At 40.9% G+C, this 17,979-nt stretch overlaps 2 protein-coding genes across 2 annotated transcripts; both read right to left on the bottom strand.

The window, feature by feature from the left end:
• Positions 1 to 1,084: 1,084 nt before the first annotated feature.
• On the bottom strand, positions 1,085 to 4,126 carry hoxc10a (homeobox C10a). The gene is made up of 2 exons (XM_085145784.1): positions 3,254 to 4,126; positions 1,085 to 1,464 (listed from the first exon to the last, which is right to left on the bottom strand). The coding sequence occupies exons 1-2, from the start codon at positions 3,966 to 3,968 to the stop codon at positions 1,187 to 1,189; spliced, it is 993 nt and encodes a 330-aa protein (XP_085001910.1). The 5' UTR covers positions 3,969 to 4,126; the 3' UTR covers positions 1,085 to 1,186.
• A 6,186-nt stretch (positions 4,127 to 10,312) lies between these two features.
• Positions 10,313 to 13,681, bottom strand: hoxc11a (homeobox C11a). Its single transcript, XM_085144951.1, has 2 exons — positions 12,796 to 13,681; positions 10,313 to 11,319 (listed from the first exon to the last, which is right to left on the bottom strand). Exons 1-2 carry the CDS (start codon positions 13,664 to 13,666, stop codon positions 11,087 to 11,089), a joined length of 1,104 nt encoding a protein of 367 aa, XP_085001077.1. The 5' UTR covers positions 13,667 to 13,681; the 3' UTR covers positions 10,313 to 11,086.
• Positions 13,682 to 17,979: the final 4,298 nt, after the last annotated feature.

The raw sequence follows: 17,979 nt of genomic DNA, 5'->3' as shown, positions 1-17,979 counted from the left end.
ACCGTGCGTGCCAAATGAGCTGTCAGGCAAACTTCTCTGACAGATGCGCCACACTTCCCGAAACAGGAAATAAAAATATTACGTAAAACCGGGTCCTACCTTCACTTGCCTTCGGTAGACGCCTTCCAGATGCGCTTTGTTATCCACGTGTTTGCCGTGACGCTTGTTATTATTGTCACTGGAGCCGTCGCGGTCGCTGTCCCTTTATCCACCATCCTCCTGATCTCCTGCGCCCATGAAGCTCCACTATCCCCGGGATGGAGGCGCCTGCTCCCGCCAGCCCAGCGCCTCTCGGCTGGGTCCTGCACACTGCAGTCTCTGCTGTGTGGATTAGCCCTCCTCCACACACACCTTTAAACGCATCTTTACTGCTGCAGCACATTATATTTGCAGATCATAAAATCCACCCCCAACGCTTTCCAGGGCGAACCTGACATTAGAATTTTATGACCTTGACTTACTGTGGTCACCTGGATAATATTTAAATCAACGTTATGGTCTCTCACTTCTATTAAAACTGCCATGATCTCCTTCTCTCATCCGCAGTGTCTCTCCCTCCCTCTCATTTTCATTGCTATGCTAGGGGAAGGACAAAGTTGGAAATAGCTTTTTATCTAATTCGCCCTCCTTTCTTTCTTTTTATTGTTTTAGAATCGTTCGCCATGACATAGTTTAATATCATCGCGTGCATGCACATTACACACCAAGGAAGAAGCAGCAGCACAAGTGGCATTTCATTCATTGAAGCTCAGCAAATTGAAACCGCTTACATGCCACTAGTTATTTATAGACTGCGTGAATGTTGCCTCCTCTTTTCCTTTGGTTCATGTTATATTACAATTAAAATTACAAGCTAATAGCACCTTACTGTTCCAGTGTCGCTACAACTGTTTACCTGGAAACTCAGGTCTGGTCTGCAAGTTGCAGCGTTTAGATCGTTCATATAGGAAGGCACGATGTGTGCACGTGTGCTTAGTGTGCACATAAGGAGAAAGATCACTAAATAATTGCTGGATGTATCATTTATAGACACATGCATGTCTGGGCTGTCTGTGTGCGTGATTTGGATGTAATGGATGTGGTGTGTGTGTGTGTGTGTGTGTGTGTGTGTGTGTGTGTGTGTGTGTGTGTGTGTGTGTGTGTGTGTGTGTGTGTGTGTGTGTGTGTGTGTTTGTTAAATATCTCCTCAGGAGTAGTTGTAGACTGCGCTCTGTTCCCTTTCTCGGCTCTCCCTGTTTAGCTTCTTGAGCTTCATGCGTCTGTTTTGGAACCAGATCTTGACCTGTCTGTCGGTCAGGTTGATACTCCGGCTGATCTCCAGGCGGCGCTCCCGAGACAGATACATGTTGAACAAGAACTCCTTTTCCAGCTCCAGCGTCTGATGCTTTGTGTAGGGACAGCGCTTCTTCCTTCCACTTTTGGCTTTTAACCAGCTTCCCGTTGTCTTTTCCGCGGACAAATCATCTATCGGAGCGAGAGAAATAGGACAGTGAGCAAACAGGCGGCCAAATCCCGACATTTTGCGCGGAGATCTTCAAGGCGTTGATCAGTACAGTAGATGCTGGGTACACGCCCACATCTTCTAAATGCACATTCAATACCGTTCAAAGAAATCCAAATTAGTAGTTTAAGAGAACAGCTTCACCTGGGTGCTTTACCTCCGCTCTTACTCGAACAAATGAACTACATCGAGCATCGCACCTTTTCTAACAACTCCTGCTGCTTGCAAATTGCTTCTGTAAGATGTACAACTATAATTAGATCGAATCAAACGAGGGTGTGCAGGCACTTCCTTTGTCTATGTTGGACCTCAGACTCCCATAAAACTTTATTACCTTTGCACACCGGAGCCAGATATAAATAAATATATATATATATATATATTTTTTTTAGCTTCATCTTAAAACAAGAGGCGGTCTCTGCAGCATGATACTAGATTTTGGCGGGGGGGGGGGGGGGGGGGGTAAGAACAAAGAAACAACGCATCGAAGTACCAGCAGCGGAAAAAATCACACTGCTGCTCTGCACACTCACTTAATTTCTTGATTAGCTCGCAGACTCTAGGGAATAACGCCCCCCCCTCCCCCAACGCCACACACGTATAAACACAGGCAGATTATTTTAATAATTACCCTAATGTGAACAGTCGCTGTGTGCCCAACATTTAATCATTACCAAAACATTTAATTCCGTAATTTAATTCTCACGAACACGCGCAAACACACAAACACACCCACCCACACACACACACACACACTCCCCCTCCCAAATCCAAATATACACAAACACAGACCCTACAGCATTGTCCAATTAAATTAAAAATAAAAGCATAGTGTTGATCTTCATCTATAAATAAGAAGGTGAAATTCACTTTAAATAAGCTAATGAAAAATATGTAATGACTTTAAGATTCATTACGGGTGTTATACCAGTGCCACTACGACTAATACTACTAATACTAATGCTGCTGCTATTACTATAACTACTAAAACTACTACTAATAATAATGATAATAATAATAACTAGAAATACAAAAAACGATCAACAGATTGTGGTCTTACAGAATTAATTTACCTCTGTATATTATATAAATATTATTATATAAATATAACGTGACAGCTTTCTTTCCTGAAAAAGCAAAAGTCCAACGTGTTCTTTTAATTTAAATGTTTTACGTACACCGTAAAATTAGTGGTCTTTCATGAGCTTACATTCTGTCTATTATTATTATTATTATTATTATTATTATTATTATTATTATTATTATTATTATTATTATTATTATTATTATTACATCCTCAATAATTTGGGTCGAAAAGTTTAAAACTTTGGAGACAACCCGTACAATTTAATAGTGGCTCAATGCCAGCATTTTGAGGTATGAAATGGTGCTGTTACTTCTGTCAATAAGTAACCAGAGCTTGTATGAAAGAGAGAGCAGCGGGGGGGCTGTTTATTCTAATGATAACTGCCCATCTCACGTTGTCACATTAATGGAAATGTGTTAAATGCCACGAGCACCGTACCCCCTCCTAGGCCAGGCTATCAAATCCCCACACAGACCATGTGACTGATATCCAACACAAAGCTACTTTAAAGTTATTAATTATTGCATCTGTGCGATCCTTTTAGTAACACCGTCAACAACCCGCCTGCGTGTGCGCGTGAGCATTGTATTGACACATATGCACGTGTCTGAGTTAAAGTTGGGGGTGGGGGATGAGGTGGGGGTGGGCGTAAATTAGCATTCTACCTTTTAATTCCCCGTCCGAGATATCTGTGCAGCTGTCACTCTTGGCCTTCTCTTCCTTCCTGCTCTGACTCTCCTCTGTTTTGGAAAGCTCTCTCGCTGTCTCCTTCGCTTTGCTGCGACTTATTGTCGATTCTGCTGATGGTTCAACAGATGTCGCCAAGTGGGTCAGAGAGAAACTGGAGGGGAACTGCCGACCATCCTGTGGCGGCCTCTCTCCGCTGTACACCTTGAAACATCCGCTGGAAGAGGAGGCAGTTTGCTGAGGCCGGCAGCTATTGTCCCCAAGCCGGATGTAAGTGGCTGACTCTGTTGTCTGTTTCCCCTTATTGCTGTCTTCCTGGTAGAGGCAACAAAACGCCTCCTCTTTGACGCTACCCATTGGAAACGAGCAGGGTTGTAAACACTGGGCAACAGGTTGCTCGTCCCTGGAGGTTTTGGAGCCTGGGGTCCATGTGGCCAGTTGTGTTGACAGGTAGGCCTCATCCTGGAAGCCGCTGAGCGACACACCGCCCGGAGTAAGAATCTCGTCTCCTTTCGAGAGTGAAGACAGTCCAACCTTCCCACTGTTTCTCATCACTGAATATCCGTACTCTGCAGCTGAGTGGATGTACATTCCGGGGTTGCTGGAATAACTGTCACCCCTGAAGGAAGATGATCCTCCCATTAAGGAATCCATGAGGAAGTTACCGGGAGCTATGTTATTCGGACATGACATTTTTGCATTTGGTAACAGAGTAATCGTTTGGTGTGTTCCACTGGTCTAAACTACGGGATTCTCCGGGAGAAAAATGACAGTAAGATGCTGACATCTTTTGGAGGGGGGTGCAAAAATATCAGTAAGATAATTATGGATGCTCGGAGACATGTCATGTGAGTTTCAGACCAATAGCTGCGTGGAAGTGGCCTTGATGCTCCAGACTGACGTGACGTCAGCGCGGTCAAGTTGGGAAGAGTAAGGGGTTTTTGGTAGAGCAAGAGCGCCACCTAGTGACCATCTGGGGTTGAGACCAGCAGGCCCATACCAGGAAGAACAAAGGACGACAGCTCCTGCTGCAGTGATTTTAAAGGCTCTTACTACGTGGCTTTTGGATGTTTTATTTCTAGTTCAGCACAAACTTTTAGATGCTTCAAAGCAAATTAACTCAGCCATGCCTCGAGTTTCTTTTCGCCTCGGAGCTTATCCTGTGGAGATGAAGCCGCCTGGATTTGATCCAAATGGTACAATTTGTGTATTTTCTTTTTGTTTGCTTCTTTTTAAAACTCCAACCGCTTTGTTGTTGTTGCAGGTTTAGCGAGAAAAGCTGTAAGCGGGTAAGAAGATGTGTTGTTTTCTTAAACAAAGCCTCAGCAGGAATGAGGACATTTTTTTACGGTTGGGAATTCAAAGAAATCGTACAGATGAATGTGTGGAGCAGATCAAAAAGTAATTGGCCAGTAATTTTGTTTCTTTTTGCTTTTTTTTTTTTGCTTTTTTTCTTTTGACCTGCTTAATATAAAACTGTCATATTTTGGGAAAAGACTTTTACTGATTTTGTAGCATTACCACCATAATTTGGATTCTCTGATTATTCATTTGGATTTGTTTTTGTATTACCATTGTGCTCCAGCTGAAATGCACCAGAATTCATTAGACTAATCGTAATAATAATGCCACATCTTTTTAAAGCAGTTGGTCAACTTTAAGTGGACTGAAATAACCAACGAAGCAGCACTTAGCTGTTTAACGGGGTGTCGCCTTATAATGTGTTCAACTGTACGGGGAAATTGCAAATGGATGGCCTACAAGGATATTTATGTTGTGGTGTACAGAATTATATTAAGTGTCTTTTACGTATGTATAGCCTAATAAATAGGTATTTGCTTACTGGAGCACATATAGTATTTCTATAAATGTTTCAATTCCTTTGCACATGTTTGGTTGTGTTATTATTAGTACTTTAACTGTTTTTTAATTGTTTGTTGTTTTGCTTTGTTTTTATTACCATTATTATTGTCATCATTTCACACGCAGAGTAGCAGTGGAAACAAGTATTTGAAAATAATTTCCTCTATTCAATATACGAGCTTTGAAAGTGTTTACGCACAGAAAGTTGTTTTAATGTGATTTTGTTTCTTCTGTCCTGAAAGCTAATTAGATAATGTCTAAATTATAATAACAGTTATCATGTAAAAAGCATAAAAACATGGGGGGGAAAACATGCCGTTTTATTCAACAAAGTAGAATAAAACGGATATAAAACAAATATAAACGTAGGCTGTTGTGCAACTTTCGTATCACGTAATTTAAAGCCTACATTAAAAGTCAGAAGAACAACAGCGTTATATTTTATACCCACTGGATTGAAACTAAACCGTAGTTTAGCTAATGTTGTTGACTTTTCCTCGTTAACATAAAGAAGCTGCTAAAACGAGTTAGACCTCAGCATATTTTGTTTTTCAGCAACTGTAAAACTTGGCTGCTAAAGCAGGCTGTATTTAAACGCTGTAAATGTTTGTTAAAATGCTGTAACCACGGAGAGGGTTAGCCTGTTGTTTACTCTGTGAAAGCAAACGCACGCGAGGCTGTGTTTCCAGTTCAGAATCATTTCCAAAGGCAAGGGCAACATTTGTATCACTTTGCGCTTTTGGTTATGTGTGTAATGTATGTAAATGGTTGTGCGTCAAGGTGATATAAAACCTTTTGCTTTTACACAGACACAAACACACACACACACACGCCCCCCCCCACACACACACACACATATACATAGTCAATGTAGGTGAAATAAATAGAGTAAATGATGGTTGTTTCGTGTGTTTTTTTCCAAAAGAAAAATTACACTGGTGCAAAACAAAATCTTGGCGGTGTGGATACATTACTGTAGTGAACGTGTTCATCAAACACCACAGCATAAACAATACCCTGGTGTTTAGCAGTGAGGAGACAATATAGACAACATAATGAATAGAAATGTAGCCAATTTTCACACCTAAAAATTGTGTAACAAAGGCAGGTTTTTGCTTCATAGAAGGACACAACGCCCACACGTTATATTGTCAGCTCATTTCACAAAGTCACACCACTGACAAACACGCACAAAAATGCTTTATGACACATTCCCCACCTAGCCCGCAGGCTAACAGCGACTCAGCACAAAGCCTGAAACAGTCACGAGTAAAAGCAAATTATATGCGCACTAGTTAGATTTAATAACAGGCGCATTTCACAAAAGACACAAAGAAACCTCACAAACCTGGCATTGCAGAAGAGTGCATACTGGAGCGATATATCTGAAATGATAAAGTAAAATGACACAACGCCTGTTGTTATGGTAGTACCCTAAATGTGTGCTGGGGTGTCACAGATGGGACAGTAATGTGCTGTTGCAGAGCTGCCAGCAGCTTGGAAAATGTGCAGCGATTTCACAAACCAGTCATGGAAATTGTGTTTGAGGCTATAAACAGCAGAAAAACACGAGCGTATGACTTGATTGTTTTTGTGTTGTTTATTTTTTCCTACAGCAGAATGCACATTGACCCTGCACATGATGGCAGAAGAGCTCCACTTGAAACAATCAGATTTGCGTGACTGTGATTATCATAAGGTAGAAGTGAGGGGAGCTAACTGTTGTGAACTACTTGCTGTAGAGATTGCGGTAGTTAAAGCAAAGCTATGTAGCAGGGTTATTATCCCCACATTTATGCTTTCCTTAAAAAGAAACTTTCAATGCGCATTCGTTCTTCTCTGCTTCCATAACAGAATGTTGTTTGTTTATACAGATCCATTTCTCCCATGGAAACGCGAGAACCAGCTTATTTCCCAATAAGTGGTCGCTGAAATTTTCTGGATTTTTTCCTTTTTCTTTTTCTTTTATTTTTTTTTTGCAAACGCCTAAAGCCAGCTTTGTCGTCTGGCTAAACATTTTGAAGAAAAAGCCCCCCCCACCTCCCAACACACACACGCACTTTACTGGCACTGTTTTTTTCCCTGTTTTGTTTTTACCATGGTCTTTACACTTGTCTAAATTTCAGCCAGCAACCAACACTAAATTATCGTATAAATTATTGCAAACCTGGAGGTTGTTATGATAATGCCAGCAGGTCTGGGTGTTGAATGCTGCGAGACAGCCTACATGGTAGTGGGTTTCCTGCACTAATCAGGAGCCATTGGGGCGACATAACTAATTTGCTCCTGGCGGCCACTTTAAAATATCTTTCCAGTTGCAAGCAGGCAGGCTGTGCTCTGTGAGCTCTTTTATGCTGTTGTCCACTCTGTGGCTAACTTCAAATTTATGGTGCCAGGATCACGCAAGCGCTTAATTAAATAGCAAAGCGAAAACCACCGTCAAAGTACAGCAGGATTACATTATTACCTTTTACCGAATACCTTACACCAGATGCCACGTGCATGGGATTTAAACTTTCGATAAGTTTTACCAAAACTAATTTTGGTGACAACAATCCATAAAGGGCAGCCTACAAAAGCGCTAATGTAAATGAAGGCGCTTTGCAAGCTAGTTGGTTGCAGCAATAGGTGCTCGTTTTACAGCGACGAACTGTTTTATGGCCCAATAGAACCGGTTAGGTGCTGAGATGTAAGTACAGCATCGTAGTATAAAAGCATTCAATAGCCTATAATCACTTGATTAGAATTTGCAGGAGGCGGGTAACAAAATACCGCCAAGTATACTTACAAGAAAAATAAAGCAAATTTAAAGTCAGAACAGTTTATAGATGAAAAAAAACCCAAAAAAAACAACAAATGGCTGCCTTAAATTTGTAACAAAATGGAAGAAAAAAATGAACCAAAAAGGAAAATGTAACAGTTTTTTCCCTGTATTTAACTTTTTTAATTAACTTTTTAGTTTTTACTGGTGTGAAATGTTTTCTTTTTTCTAAGTTTATGCGGAGAAAAGACACACACACACACACAAACACACACACAAGACGAAGACACCCTCTACCCGGTGTTATTTTATAATTTAGTTTTTGTGCATGATAAATAAAAACATGATCTTATTACCAGTTTTCTGGCACAAAAATATTACTTATTATGAAGGCGAATTAAATAAATTTCCTCGTGCATAATAATGGACCCAGGCTACATCGTCTCTTTTCTCTTTCCTCTGCTCTAAATGAAACAAACCGCCATGTTTTTCTTCACCGCAACACCCAAGTGCACAAGCCAGACTGACGCATGGCAAGAGCCGCATTCCAGCACAGTGGACTGTCCTTTTATCACACATCGCCAAAACTGATGTCTGCTACTACAACTAATAATACTACAGTGATGTCACCGAGGCATCTATATCAGGAAACGTTTTCAAGATCCCGTTGAGGAAACAAAGCAGTTCAGAGGCCGGGAGAGTCCTGGCCCCCGTGTGGCTGAGAGACAACATCTGCAGAAGACTCTGCAGCACTCTCTGTTAGTGACGTTGGGTGTTGGAGAAACCTACAAATTACCACGTCACTGTCCCAGGGCCAAGGTTGATGGGTGTGGCGAAGAGGGGCTGGTATAGCCTTGATCTGGTCGGCTAGCGTGCTTCGTCTTTCTTGAGTCAGAACAGCCCCCTGTCATCCCTGATGATATACTAAGACGGGCAGATTAAGTCTGATTTCACTTCATGCAGATAAAATACATGACCTTCTAAAGAGATGCACAAAAAAGCGCCGGTCATCCCTTTTACTCCCCCCACCACCTTTTCCCACTTTAAACCGTTTTTAACTTGAAGAAAAATCTTATTTCCGAAAATAACCCAAATCACACCAATGGGAGGAAACACAACAACGTGCAAACGGCGCGGTAATATTTCTGTTGAGCAGAACAGCCCGTGCAGTCTTTTGTTAAGTCAAGAATCAAAGGGTAGACTGACTCACAAGGACCACACACCCACGCACTCACAAACCGTCATGTTTGCACTTACAGAACCTCCCATTACGACAAATACACTGGGACAGCCACACACCAGCACGTTTTCTCTTCTTAGAGAATACAAATCCAGATCTACAGTTTACACCAAAATGTTTAAAAACGCCTCATGCGTGAAAACGTATACATTTTACAAGGACAATAAAGTGTATTTACTGGACGTGCTAAAGCTGGCAAAGTTACCTGCTGTAGTTTAATGCGAGGGGTCAAAGTTGTTCTCTGTACACATTCCATTTTCTGTTCCCACTCACTCTTATTGGCCCATTCCGCCGCTGCACACATTTCCGGGCTAAAGGGGCTCCTTGATTCCACTTTATTGCATCGGGTTAAAGGTGAAGGCCTTGACATTATGGAAGTTCAAAGACTACATTTAATTATAAATTGTACTTAATGCACACGTGCAATCATCATACGCATATGTTTAGCGTACACGCACACAAACTAAACACACATGCGCTCACATAAGCCACACACCCGCATATATATATATATATATATATATATATATATATATATATATATATATATATATATATATATATATCATGTCATGTCGAAACCTCTTTGCAACGTTCCCCGGACATGTAGTCCTGCTTGTTTACTATTTACTGCGGAAGTGAACGCCATTTCCCTCGAACAGACGGTGCAATTAAGAGAAAAAAATAGGCATTTAGTGCTTGTGTCTTTATGGCAGTGTCTAGACTACAAGAGTGGCGATTCCATTTAGTGGGCACTAAAAGAGGTTATCATTGAACCCTTCTTCTCTACATTTCTAAGATCTGAGCTTCACCTCTTTTCTTTTTTTTTTTTAAGTTGTGCTAAAATTCAAACATAATCCTTTTTACACCGATGTAACCTTAAAATTGTCAAAAAGCCCTCACGTGTAGCCACTATTCCTTATTTTCCCAATCGACACCAAATCCAGCGCACGAAATGCGCGTAGACTCGTGAACTGGCATTTAACAGAGGTTTAAAGTGTGCACGTGTTATGTGTGCAAGCCAGCAGCGTTAGGTTATACACACATTTATGAGCAGTTGGTATTTCCAAAAGGTTTTGACTCACGACCAAGACAAAGCAACAAATAAATGCACACATCACTGGTAAGGGTAGTAATTAAAAAGACAAACAGCACAAAGTCGTTGTGATTTGCCTATAGATTTTCTGTTTATTTCATAGGTATTATGTTAATGATACACAGGCCGACAATCTGCTCCTCCTCTCTGGAATCGAAAGCAGCAACGCTTTAAGCAAATAATTTAACAAGTGTTGGCGTTAAAGCTGTTAGAGTTGAATGGGCACTGTACTGAAAAAATAGCAGCAGGGATAGCGGAAAGGAAATTCAACATACGGTTATTTACAGTCATGATAGCACATTGCATAGGCTACTCTGTACAGGGGGATATACTTTTTTTCACAGATTGGACGTCACAGTTCTCAATGGCGAAATATGCAGCTTAATTAAAGATTTCCTATAAATTGCTCGTACTCCGGTAAAGAAATAATTAGATGGGGATAAGCTATATACAAAGACCAGAGGAGAGCTAAAAGTTGTCTGCGCAATAAAGGATTCAAAAAGCTTGTTATATTTCATATTGTTTTTAACAAATATGTGAACAATAGAATAAACACAATGAAGGATCGTGATAAATAGAGGGACATATTCAAGAACAGCATATAAATGATTATTCTAATCGTGTAGGCCTTTTTCTGGGGACCAGCTAGAAATTCAACGCCGCCCGTAGGGCTATAAGAAAATGGCGATTTTTATCCCATGCAGACCTATTTCTGCCACTGTCCGCTTTAGCATTGCACTGTTGGTGATGTGGGCTGCCTTAGAAAATGGGTATGCCCACAGTGACAACTCAGTGAGATAAGAGGGGGCCTAAATGCCACCGTCCCACACTGTGACACTCTGTGCTCCTGCTCACAATAGGGGATTTCCAGAGAAGTACTGGAGGCGATCTCTGCTCAGCTTCTTCTCTTTCATTCTTCTATTCTGAAACCAAATTTTAACCTGGCGGTCGGTGAGGTTTAACATTCGGGAAAGTTGAAGCCTTTTCTCTTTGTTGATGTAAACGTTAAAGAAGAATTCCCGCTCCAGCTCTCGAATCTGAAACTTGGAATATGGACACCGCTTCTTCCTTGTTCGAGGAGCGCCTGGAGAAGAAATAAAAGTGAAAAATAAAATTCAAAATAAAGTCGAGCTGTCACGGAAAATGATCAGCGGCGTTACATTAATTAACAACAACAGCAATGCGTTTTTAAAGGGGGGTCACAGCAAGCTTAAGTGCTGAAGAGGCGACAGACTTGCCAGATGCTAAGAATTCAGTTTCAGTGGCATTAGTACTGATAACATTTCAGTCAGCATTCATCTGGTGAACTGGCTGAAGCTATCAGATAAACCAACCATAAAGAGTGTTAAATATCCGAATCGCTTGGAGTAAATAATATCAACTTACAGCCTTTAAGTACGTGTTTATCTGTTATAAATATACAACAACAAAAGTATTTCACCGCATTATGTGCGCCACATTCCCCTGGAGCTAAACTAACAATTTACACAATCTTTTGGCAGTGGCTTTAAATGCACTGCCCTTGCCTGCAATGCCATACCAAGACCTCTGTGGCCCTGTAACGTCTTATCAAACAGGTGACCAGGGAAATGTGTGTGTTTTTTATTGTTTTTTATGTGTGTGTGAAAGAGGGCTAAACACCGGTCTCAGCTTGTGTCTGTTCCCTTGCTGAGCTAAAACAATGCACATGAGGTTAAATGTGTTTTGAACACAAGCACCAAATCTCTAAAACTTCCTTTTAAAAATAAAATCCATTTTTTGGATTTTTGGATTTTATTTATTTTTTTTAGATGAAGTTAGTTATTAATAGAAATGACAGGCGACCTCGTGCAAATCATTAGGAGAAAAGAAGCCTAATGTGCGGAAGGAAACATGCACATTAATGAATTTAAGCTTTTTCCAGCGGATTGTGGGGAAGTGGAATAATGTGCAGCCTACGCAATCTCCACATACAGGGGAAAACACGATTAAGTGTGCTCGTAAAAGAAGGAAACGCTTCTAATCTATCAGATAGATAGATAGATAGATAGATAGATAGATAGATAGATAGATAGATAGATAGATAGATAGATAGATAGATAGATAGATAGATAGATAGATAGATAGATAGATAGATAGATAGATAGATAGATAGAACGCATTTAACCGTAAAGTGTGTAATACTCTTCGCAGCATGTCTTTTGCGAGCAAACCCTGTACTAAAAGAAAATTCACAAGACGCCAAAAGCAATGTTCTGCCCAATTGGTTTTTACTCTCGACAGCCCAACGAGAAAATCCCTTAAAATGCCCAACGCAAGTTCATGATCAAAGTTAACATTTGTCACAATAGCTCTCTCTTAAAAATTTCACAGACTCTCACCATTGAGGCGTCTGTGTATAATATCCCCTTTTTTTCAAAGCGCTTTCCCATCGTAAAAATTCTTCTCGTTGCAAGAAAGAGCTTTGTAGGGTTATAATAAAATCGTTTGAATGCTTATAAAACTCCACATAAAATCTGACCGACAAAACACCGGGTTAGTCCCCTTAACCTTCCCCCATTTTACAGCTCGGTATACCTACTCGAGTGGCTGCTCTTGCTGGCGTTGCCGTCCTTGGTTGTTGCAGAGGAAGACGTACATGAGCCTGAATTTGTGTGTTCCTCCTCATCTTCTGGGTCTTTTTCCTGCTCCGCGGCTCCGGGTACAGACGCTGTGGGCTGCTGTTGTTGCTGCTGCTGCTGTTGGGAGTCGCTTTCCAGCTTCTCCCCTTCGCCCTTTTGTAAACAATTGTCTGACTGATTGTCCGTGCTGCTGCAGTACGCCGTCTCAAAAAAGCGATCGAAACCTTGCGGGAGGACATTGTTTTTCCCCACGCCGGAATAAAAACCTGTGGAAGGGTGATTGGAGCCCGGATGAGTGTGATGGTGATGGTGGTGGCTGTACACACTCTCGTTCTTCATAAGCATTTCTGTCATGGTGGATGGTGGAAGACAGTCTCTATGCACCAGATCCTCTCCCGAGTAGCACGACGCATAGTTGCTTCTGTGGTGCCATTTACTAGCAGGGTCCAAGCCGTATGAAACTTCCCGTACCGGCTGCACTTGAGACAGATTTGTGGAATAGGGGTAGCTGATTTGTCTGGACGGGGCCTGTGGAAGAAACGAGGAGACGGCAGAAAACTCGGGGACGTAGTAGGTGCAGCTGGGGAGGTAGATATTGGACGCACAGCCCGTCCTGTCCCCAAACTCGGATGTCCGGTCTTTGCGCGTCTGGGAGCAGAAGTTGCCCAGATTCACCGAGTTAAACATCTTTCTCTCTCTCTCGTGCTCCGTACTATAGATAGATGTTTTGGATAGGAGCTGCAGCAGAAGGGGAAAATTTGGGAAGGCGAGATGACGCGCAATCCGTCTAAGTCGCCCCGCAGACACGTGATCGAAAGTAGATATTGTCATATATCAATTTGGAAGAGTTGGATGTGTAGGAGTGGTTGGCTTTAGGTAAGATCGAGGAGGTTCAAACGAATAATTTCCAAACACCACGGGACCACTAAGAAAACCAGTAACAGATTCCTGTTTGTTGGCTTATGACAATTAGAAAGATATGTGCTGTGCATGTTTATGTTTATGGGCTGCTGGTAGGCTAGCTAAACAGCTACAGCTCCTTAAAAAGGCATAGCACAAACTGCAGAGTGCACTCAATGGCATGCTTTTCATAGTGTTATGGCGTTTTACAGGTAAGATTATTACAATTAATATTATCATTCCAATAATTACGCTCACTCTCACGAGTGAGCACTACTAGATTACTAGCAATGTAAAAGTGTTGACCAATGAATTGCAAATTATGAATACTGATCTTGCACACAACACAAAAGAAAGGAGGATGGTGATTAGCAATCACAGAGAATATAGCCCATATAAAGCATAAGCCCGTTAAAAAGCAGCCCCATGAGCTCAGTCAGCGCTTCAGAATTTATAAAAAGTTGCACAAATCACAGCAAATGACTCTTTTTACGCTTTTTAAGAAGATTATGAGCTATTATTTATTCTGATGCATTTCCACTCGTAGGTGCTTATCCGAATTTGCTGCACATAAAATCGTGATTAATAAACAGATATCTGAATCATTCATGGTTATGTTTTTAAAATTATGCAGCAGCCTATTGCATTACTTTGCCGTTCAGTTATTTGGGGTTCATCAAAGGAAAAACGGGGGAGGAAACCGTAATTACACTACAAGGTGAAGCATGTTGGTTGAGCAAGTTATTCGGTCCACACTAATTATTCCGTTTGACTCTGGATGTGTTCATAGAAGACAATCAGACAATTCAAGACCTCGATCCTGGAATCCCTGCAGAACCATGGGCCATGCATATAACCCAGACCAAAAGTGTGCCCCAATATATATAAACACACACACACACCCACACACACTCACACACGCACGCACGCACACACACTCGCGCGCGCGTGCACACACACACACACACACACACACACAAATAATTAGTACCTCAAATGACTGGTTTTAGCATTACTCCAGTTTGGAGTGGTTATTGGCAACACTCCTCAGAATATTCAATGTGTTGAATAGCTCACACTTTCAAAATGTTCTGATTTATAAGTTTGGAAAAGGTGTGGTTGGACTTTATTGGCATGAAAATCCTTCTATAAGTATCTATAAGATGCAGAGCAGAGCAAGTATTATTCTGTTCAGTAATGCGCTGCGCTACTTAAAGGCCTATTGACCGAGTAGTAGGAGTGCATCCGACGTTTCCCTCTAAAATTAAATAAGTCCCAGCTGATGGTCCAAGCTGCTCTGATTATTTTATTTTCACCAGGATGTCGACATTCATCTGTGCGTGACAGACAGGGACGTGTTCCTCGAACTTTAAAAAAATTCCAATAAAATGAATTGTTTGGAGAAAAGATGCGCCTGCGTGTGATTTCCTGCGTCATTGTAAACTTTTAATTGTACTGTTGAGGGCCATCTCAGAATCTTTATAGACTAACTGATACTATCTCAAGGTGAAATTAATATGATGGCCCATTGTTTATGATTATAGGCTGCTTCCTAAACGCTGCAATATACTCTCAAATTATTACCCAATTTTCCAATAACACAATATCGTTCTGTTGCCGTATCTTAGGGGACACCTGTGTTGCTATACATATATAATTTCAAAGAAAGTTAGTGACTTCGGTGATTCCCGACAGCAATGGGAAAAAGAAGCAACATCCTCCGACCCCAAGCATTGGAAGTGAGCTTCCACTGCAGGCGAATTTGTGAAAACGTGGCAATGGCATTAGCTTGTTTACTACCCCTACAGACAAAAGGTTGCCTCACATGATGCATCCTGAATCCAAGTACAAAGAAAGCAGACAGCTGTCCAGACACAGCACTTGAATTTGACCACTAAAATCCTCTCTACGTCCACCGTAAAACTGCGAATGGCTGTAGTAACGCTAAATCCCTTTGTTCCATAGAAAACCATAAACGCTGAGAATGAGAGGAATTTGGATTTCAGGAAGTGGATATTGTGCAACCTTTCTACAAAGAGGCAGCGAGATTAATTTCAGTTAGATTTTTTATTTATGTTTGGGTTTTTTTTTTACTTTGACTTACCCACATATTTAAGAAATCTGGTCTTTTGTTCCACGAATATCGGAATAAAAGTTTCGAATCTGGCGTTTGGGACGTTTGCGAGGAAAAATATCTAATCAAAATTACTCCGAATAAAATATACTGAGATAAGCAAAAAGAAAAAGACAATAAGAATTTATTTGTGATGCATGAAGCCCGACTGCTGTATTTGTTTTTCTCATTAACAATCACAGCTCTGGAAATATTTGTGTAAACACACTGGCCCTGTGGCCTATATGGACACATGTTTGACACATGCTGCTCCATTACTGTTGTGCTGCTGTGCAACAACAAGAATAATTCGCGCATCAAAATGTCATTTACAATATTAACACTATGAAATATATAGTGCACTGTGTGATTAATAATAATAATAATAAAAATAAACCCAAGACTTGCATTTGAAGTTGAATTTCTAAAACCCGAAAAGCCGCCATACTAATTGGCCTTGGCTGTAATAAGGGTTCTGAATTATGACATTTAAAATGCATCCTTATATCATCCTTATATCATCCAAGAAATAAAGAATAAATAATAATTTAAAAAAACAATAAATAAAAACTCCAAACTTTCCTTTCAGCGGGCAATAACAGAATCGAGGCAGACAGTCCAAAACAATACTACCAATTCATTTCCTCATCATAATCATTTCAATGATGCGTAATAGCCCGGCATAAATAAGTAATGCGAGGTTATGAATAAGCGATGCACTAATAAAATTTAAAGGTTAAAGCTGCTGATCACGACAACAGAAACACAGAAAGGCTTCTCTGGACTCAAGAACTATTTCTACATTTAAACAAATGGAAAGTGGCACTCCTGGTTGCATTTAAGTTGCGGTAATTGTCATAATATGGAAAATATGACCAGCCAGCGTCCATCACTTGGCAATATCCGCTTCCTGGGGTTCAAACACTGACTGCTTTCACCTTGGTGCGCAAGGAACAAAAGTGAAAGAATAGGATTTACCATGTGTTTATTTCACTGGATGTGGGAGCCGGAGCACAAATTCCGCTAGCAGTAGGACCCAGGAAAGTTTGATAAGGCTGCACCAAATGAGCAGGCAAAGCGTATGCAGAGTTTTAAAGCAAAATGGCCTGTATCCCAGATATGTCTCCTTATAATTCTAATTAAAAACAACTCAGACAATGAGAACATTTTAAGTGCCCGTTCCAGTAGTCTTCAGACACAATGTTGAGTTTGGTGCTTTGCTAATACTCCCTTAAATATCACTGTCAAAGCACCGTTATAGCTGTGTCTGAGGAATTTAAGCTATGTGTTGCTACCTAGCACCGAAATTACAACTGTTAGCCTAGGCGTCACCTTCTTGTAAAAAAAAAGAAAGAAAGAAAGGGGTTGCGCCAAAGTGTCGATAAAGCCATTGCCAAAAGATACAAGTTTCACCACAGACACAGAGCTACACACACACACATAAATACACAATGGGTGCAGTTTACCAGGACACTGCTCTACAGTTAGCTGAAGTCAAGGCTAAATGTGGGAAGCCTGCGTAATCATATTACTGTCCCCTCATGGCCTAGATAAGTTTAATTGGATGTAAGCCGGGCAGTTAAACTTCCCTGTATGAGCTGTGAAGAGTTCCAGGCAACACTAAAGAGGCTTGTTTTTCTTGTCTCTCACTCTTTTTTCTTTTTTTTAAACTAAGATCTCCGTGAGTGCACCTAGCGTAAAGCGTTTGTGGTGACAACAATAGCTGACAAGATAAGGCTGTGTGTTGCTGTTACATTTAGAGCAATCTCCAGAGTGTATTTCACTTTCAACCACAAGGACATAAAGCTTTCACAACAATGTGTTAACGCTCTTTTTTTATTAGAAGTATTAAATGATTGCACATCACAAGAAATCGCTCAGTATAGTGACTACTGCATTCAGCTCCCATGTGTTATTTCGACGCCCTAAAAGCACACACACAGAGAGAGAGAGAGAGAGAGAGAGAGAGAGAGACCTGGAAACCATTTAAGCAGAGGAACAGTGAAGCGAGTCTATCTGAACAAATTCTAGAGGAACTAAACGTGAGCTTCTATTTGTGTTTTGCTAGAGGGACACTCGGCTTCACGGTTAATACTATTCTACAAAAGTCCGAATAAAGAGGATTTTATTT

This window comes from Neolamprologus multifasciatus, chromosome 20 (assembly GCF_963576455.1).
Source record: "Neolamprologus multifasciatus chromosome 20, fNeoMul1.2, whole genome shotgun sequence".
Classification (NCBI taxonomy): domain Eukaryota; kingdom Metazoa; phylum Chordata; class Actinopteri; order Cichliformes; family Cichlidae; genus Neolamprologus; species Neolamprologus multifasciatus.
The sequence above is the reverse complement of the archived record's forward strand: the minus strand, read 5'-3'. Positions and strand labels throughout refer to the sequence as shown.

Bases quoted from the DNA above. Each gene is read 5' to 3' on its own strand.
- hoxc10a (XM_085145784.1), bottom strand. From the start codon at position 3,968: ATGTCATGTCCGAATAACATAGCTCCCGGTAACTTCCTCATGGATTCC. The intron at 1,465-3,253 runs GTAGAATGCTAA...TCGCTCCGATAG, and splicing joins CTCGGACGGGGAATTAAAAG to ATGATTTGTCCGCGGAAAAG.
- hoxc11a (XM_085144951.1), bottom strand. From the start codon at position 13,666: ATGACAATATCTACTTTCGATCACGTGTCTGCGGGGCGACTTAGACGG. The intron at 11,320-12,795 runs GTAGGTATACCG...TTTCTTCTCCAG, and splicing joins CAGCAAGAGCAGCCACTCGA to GCGCTCCTCGAACAAGGAAG.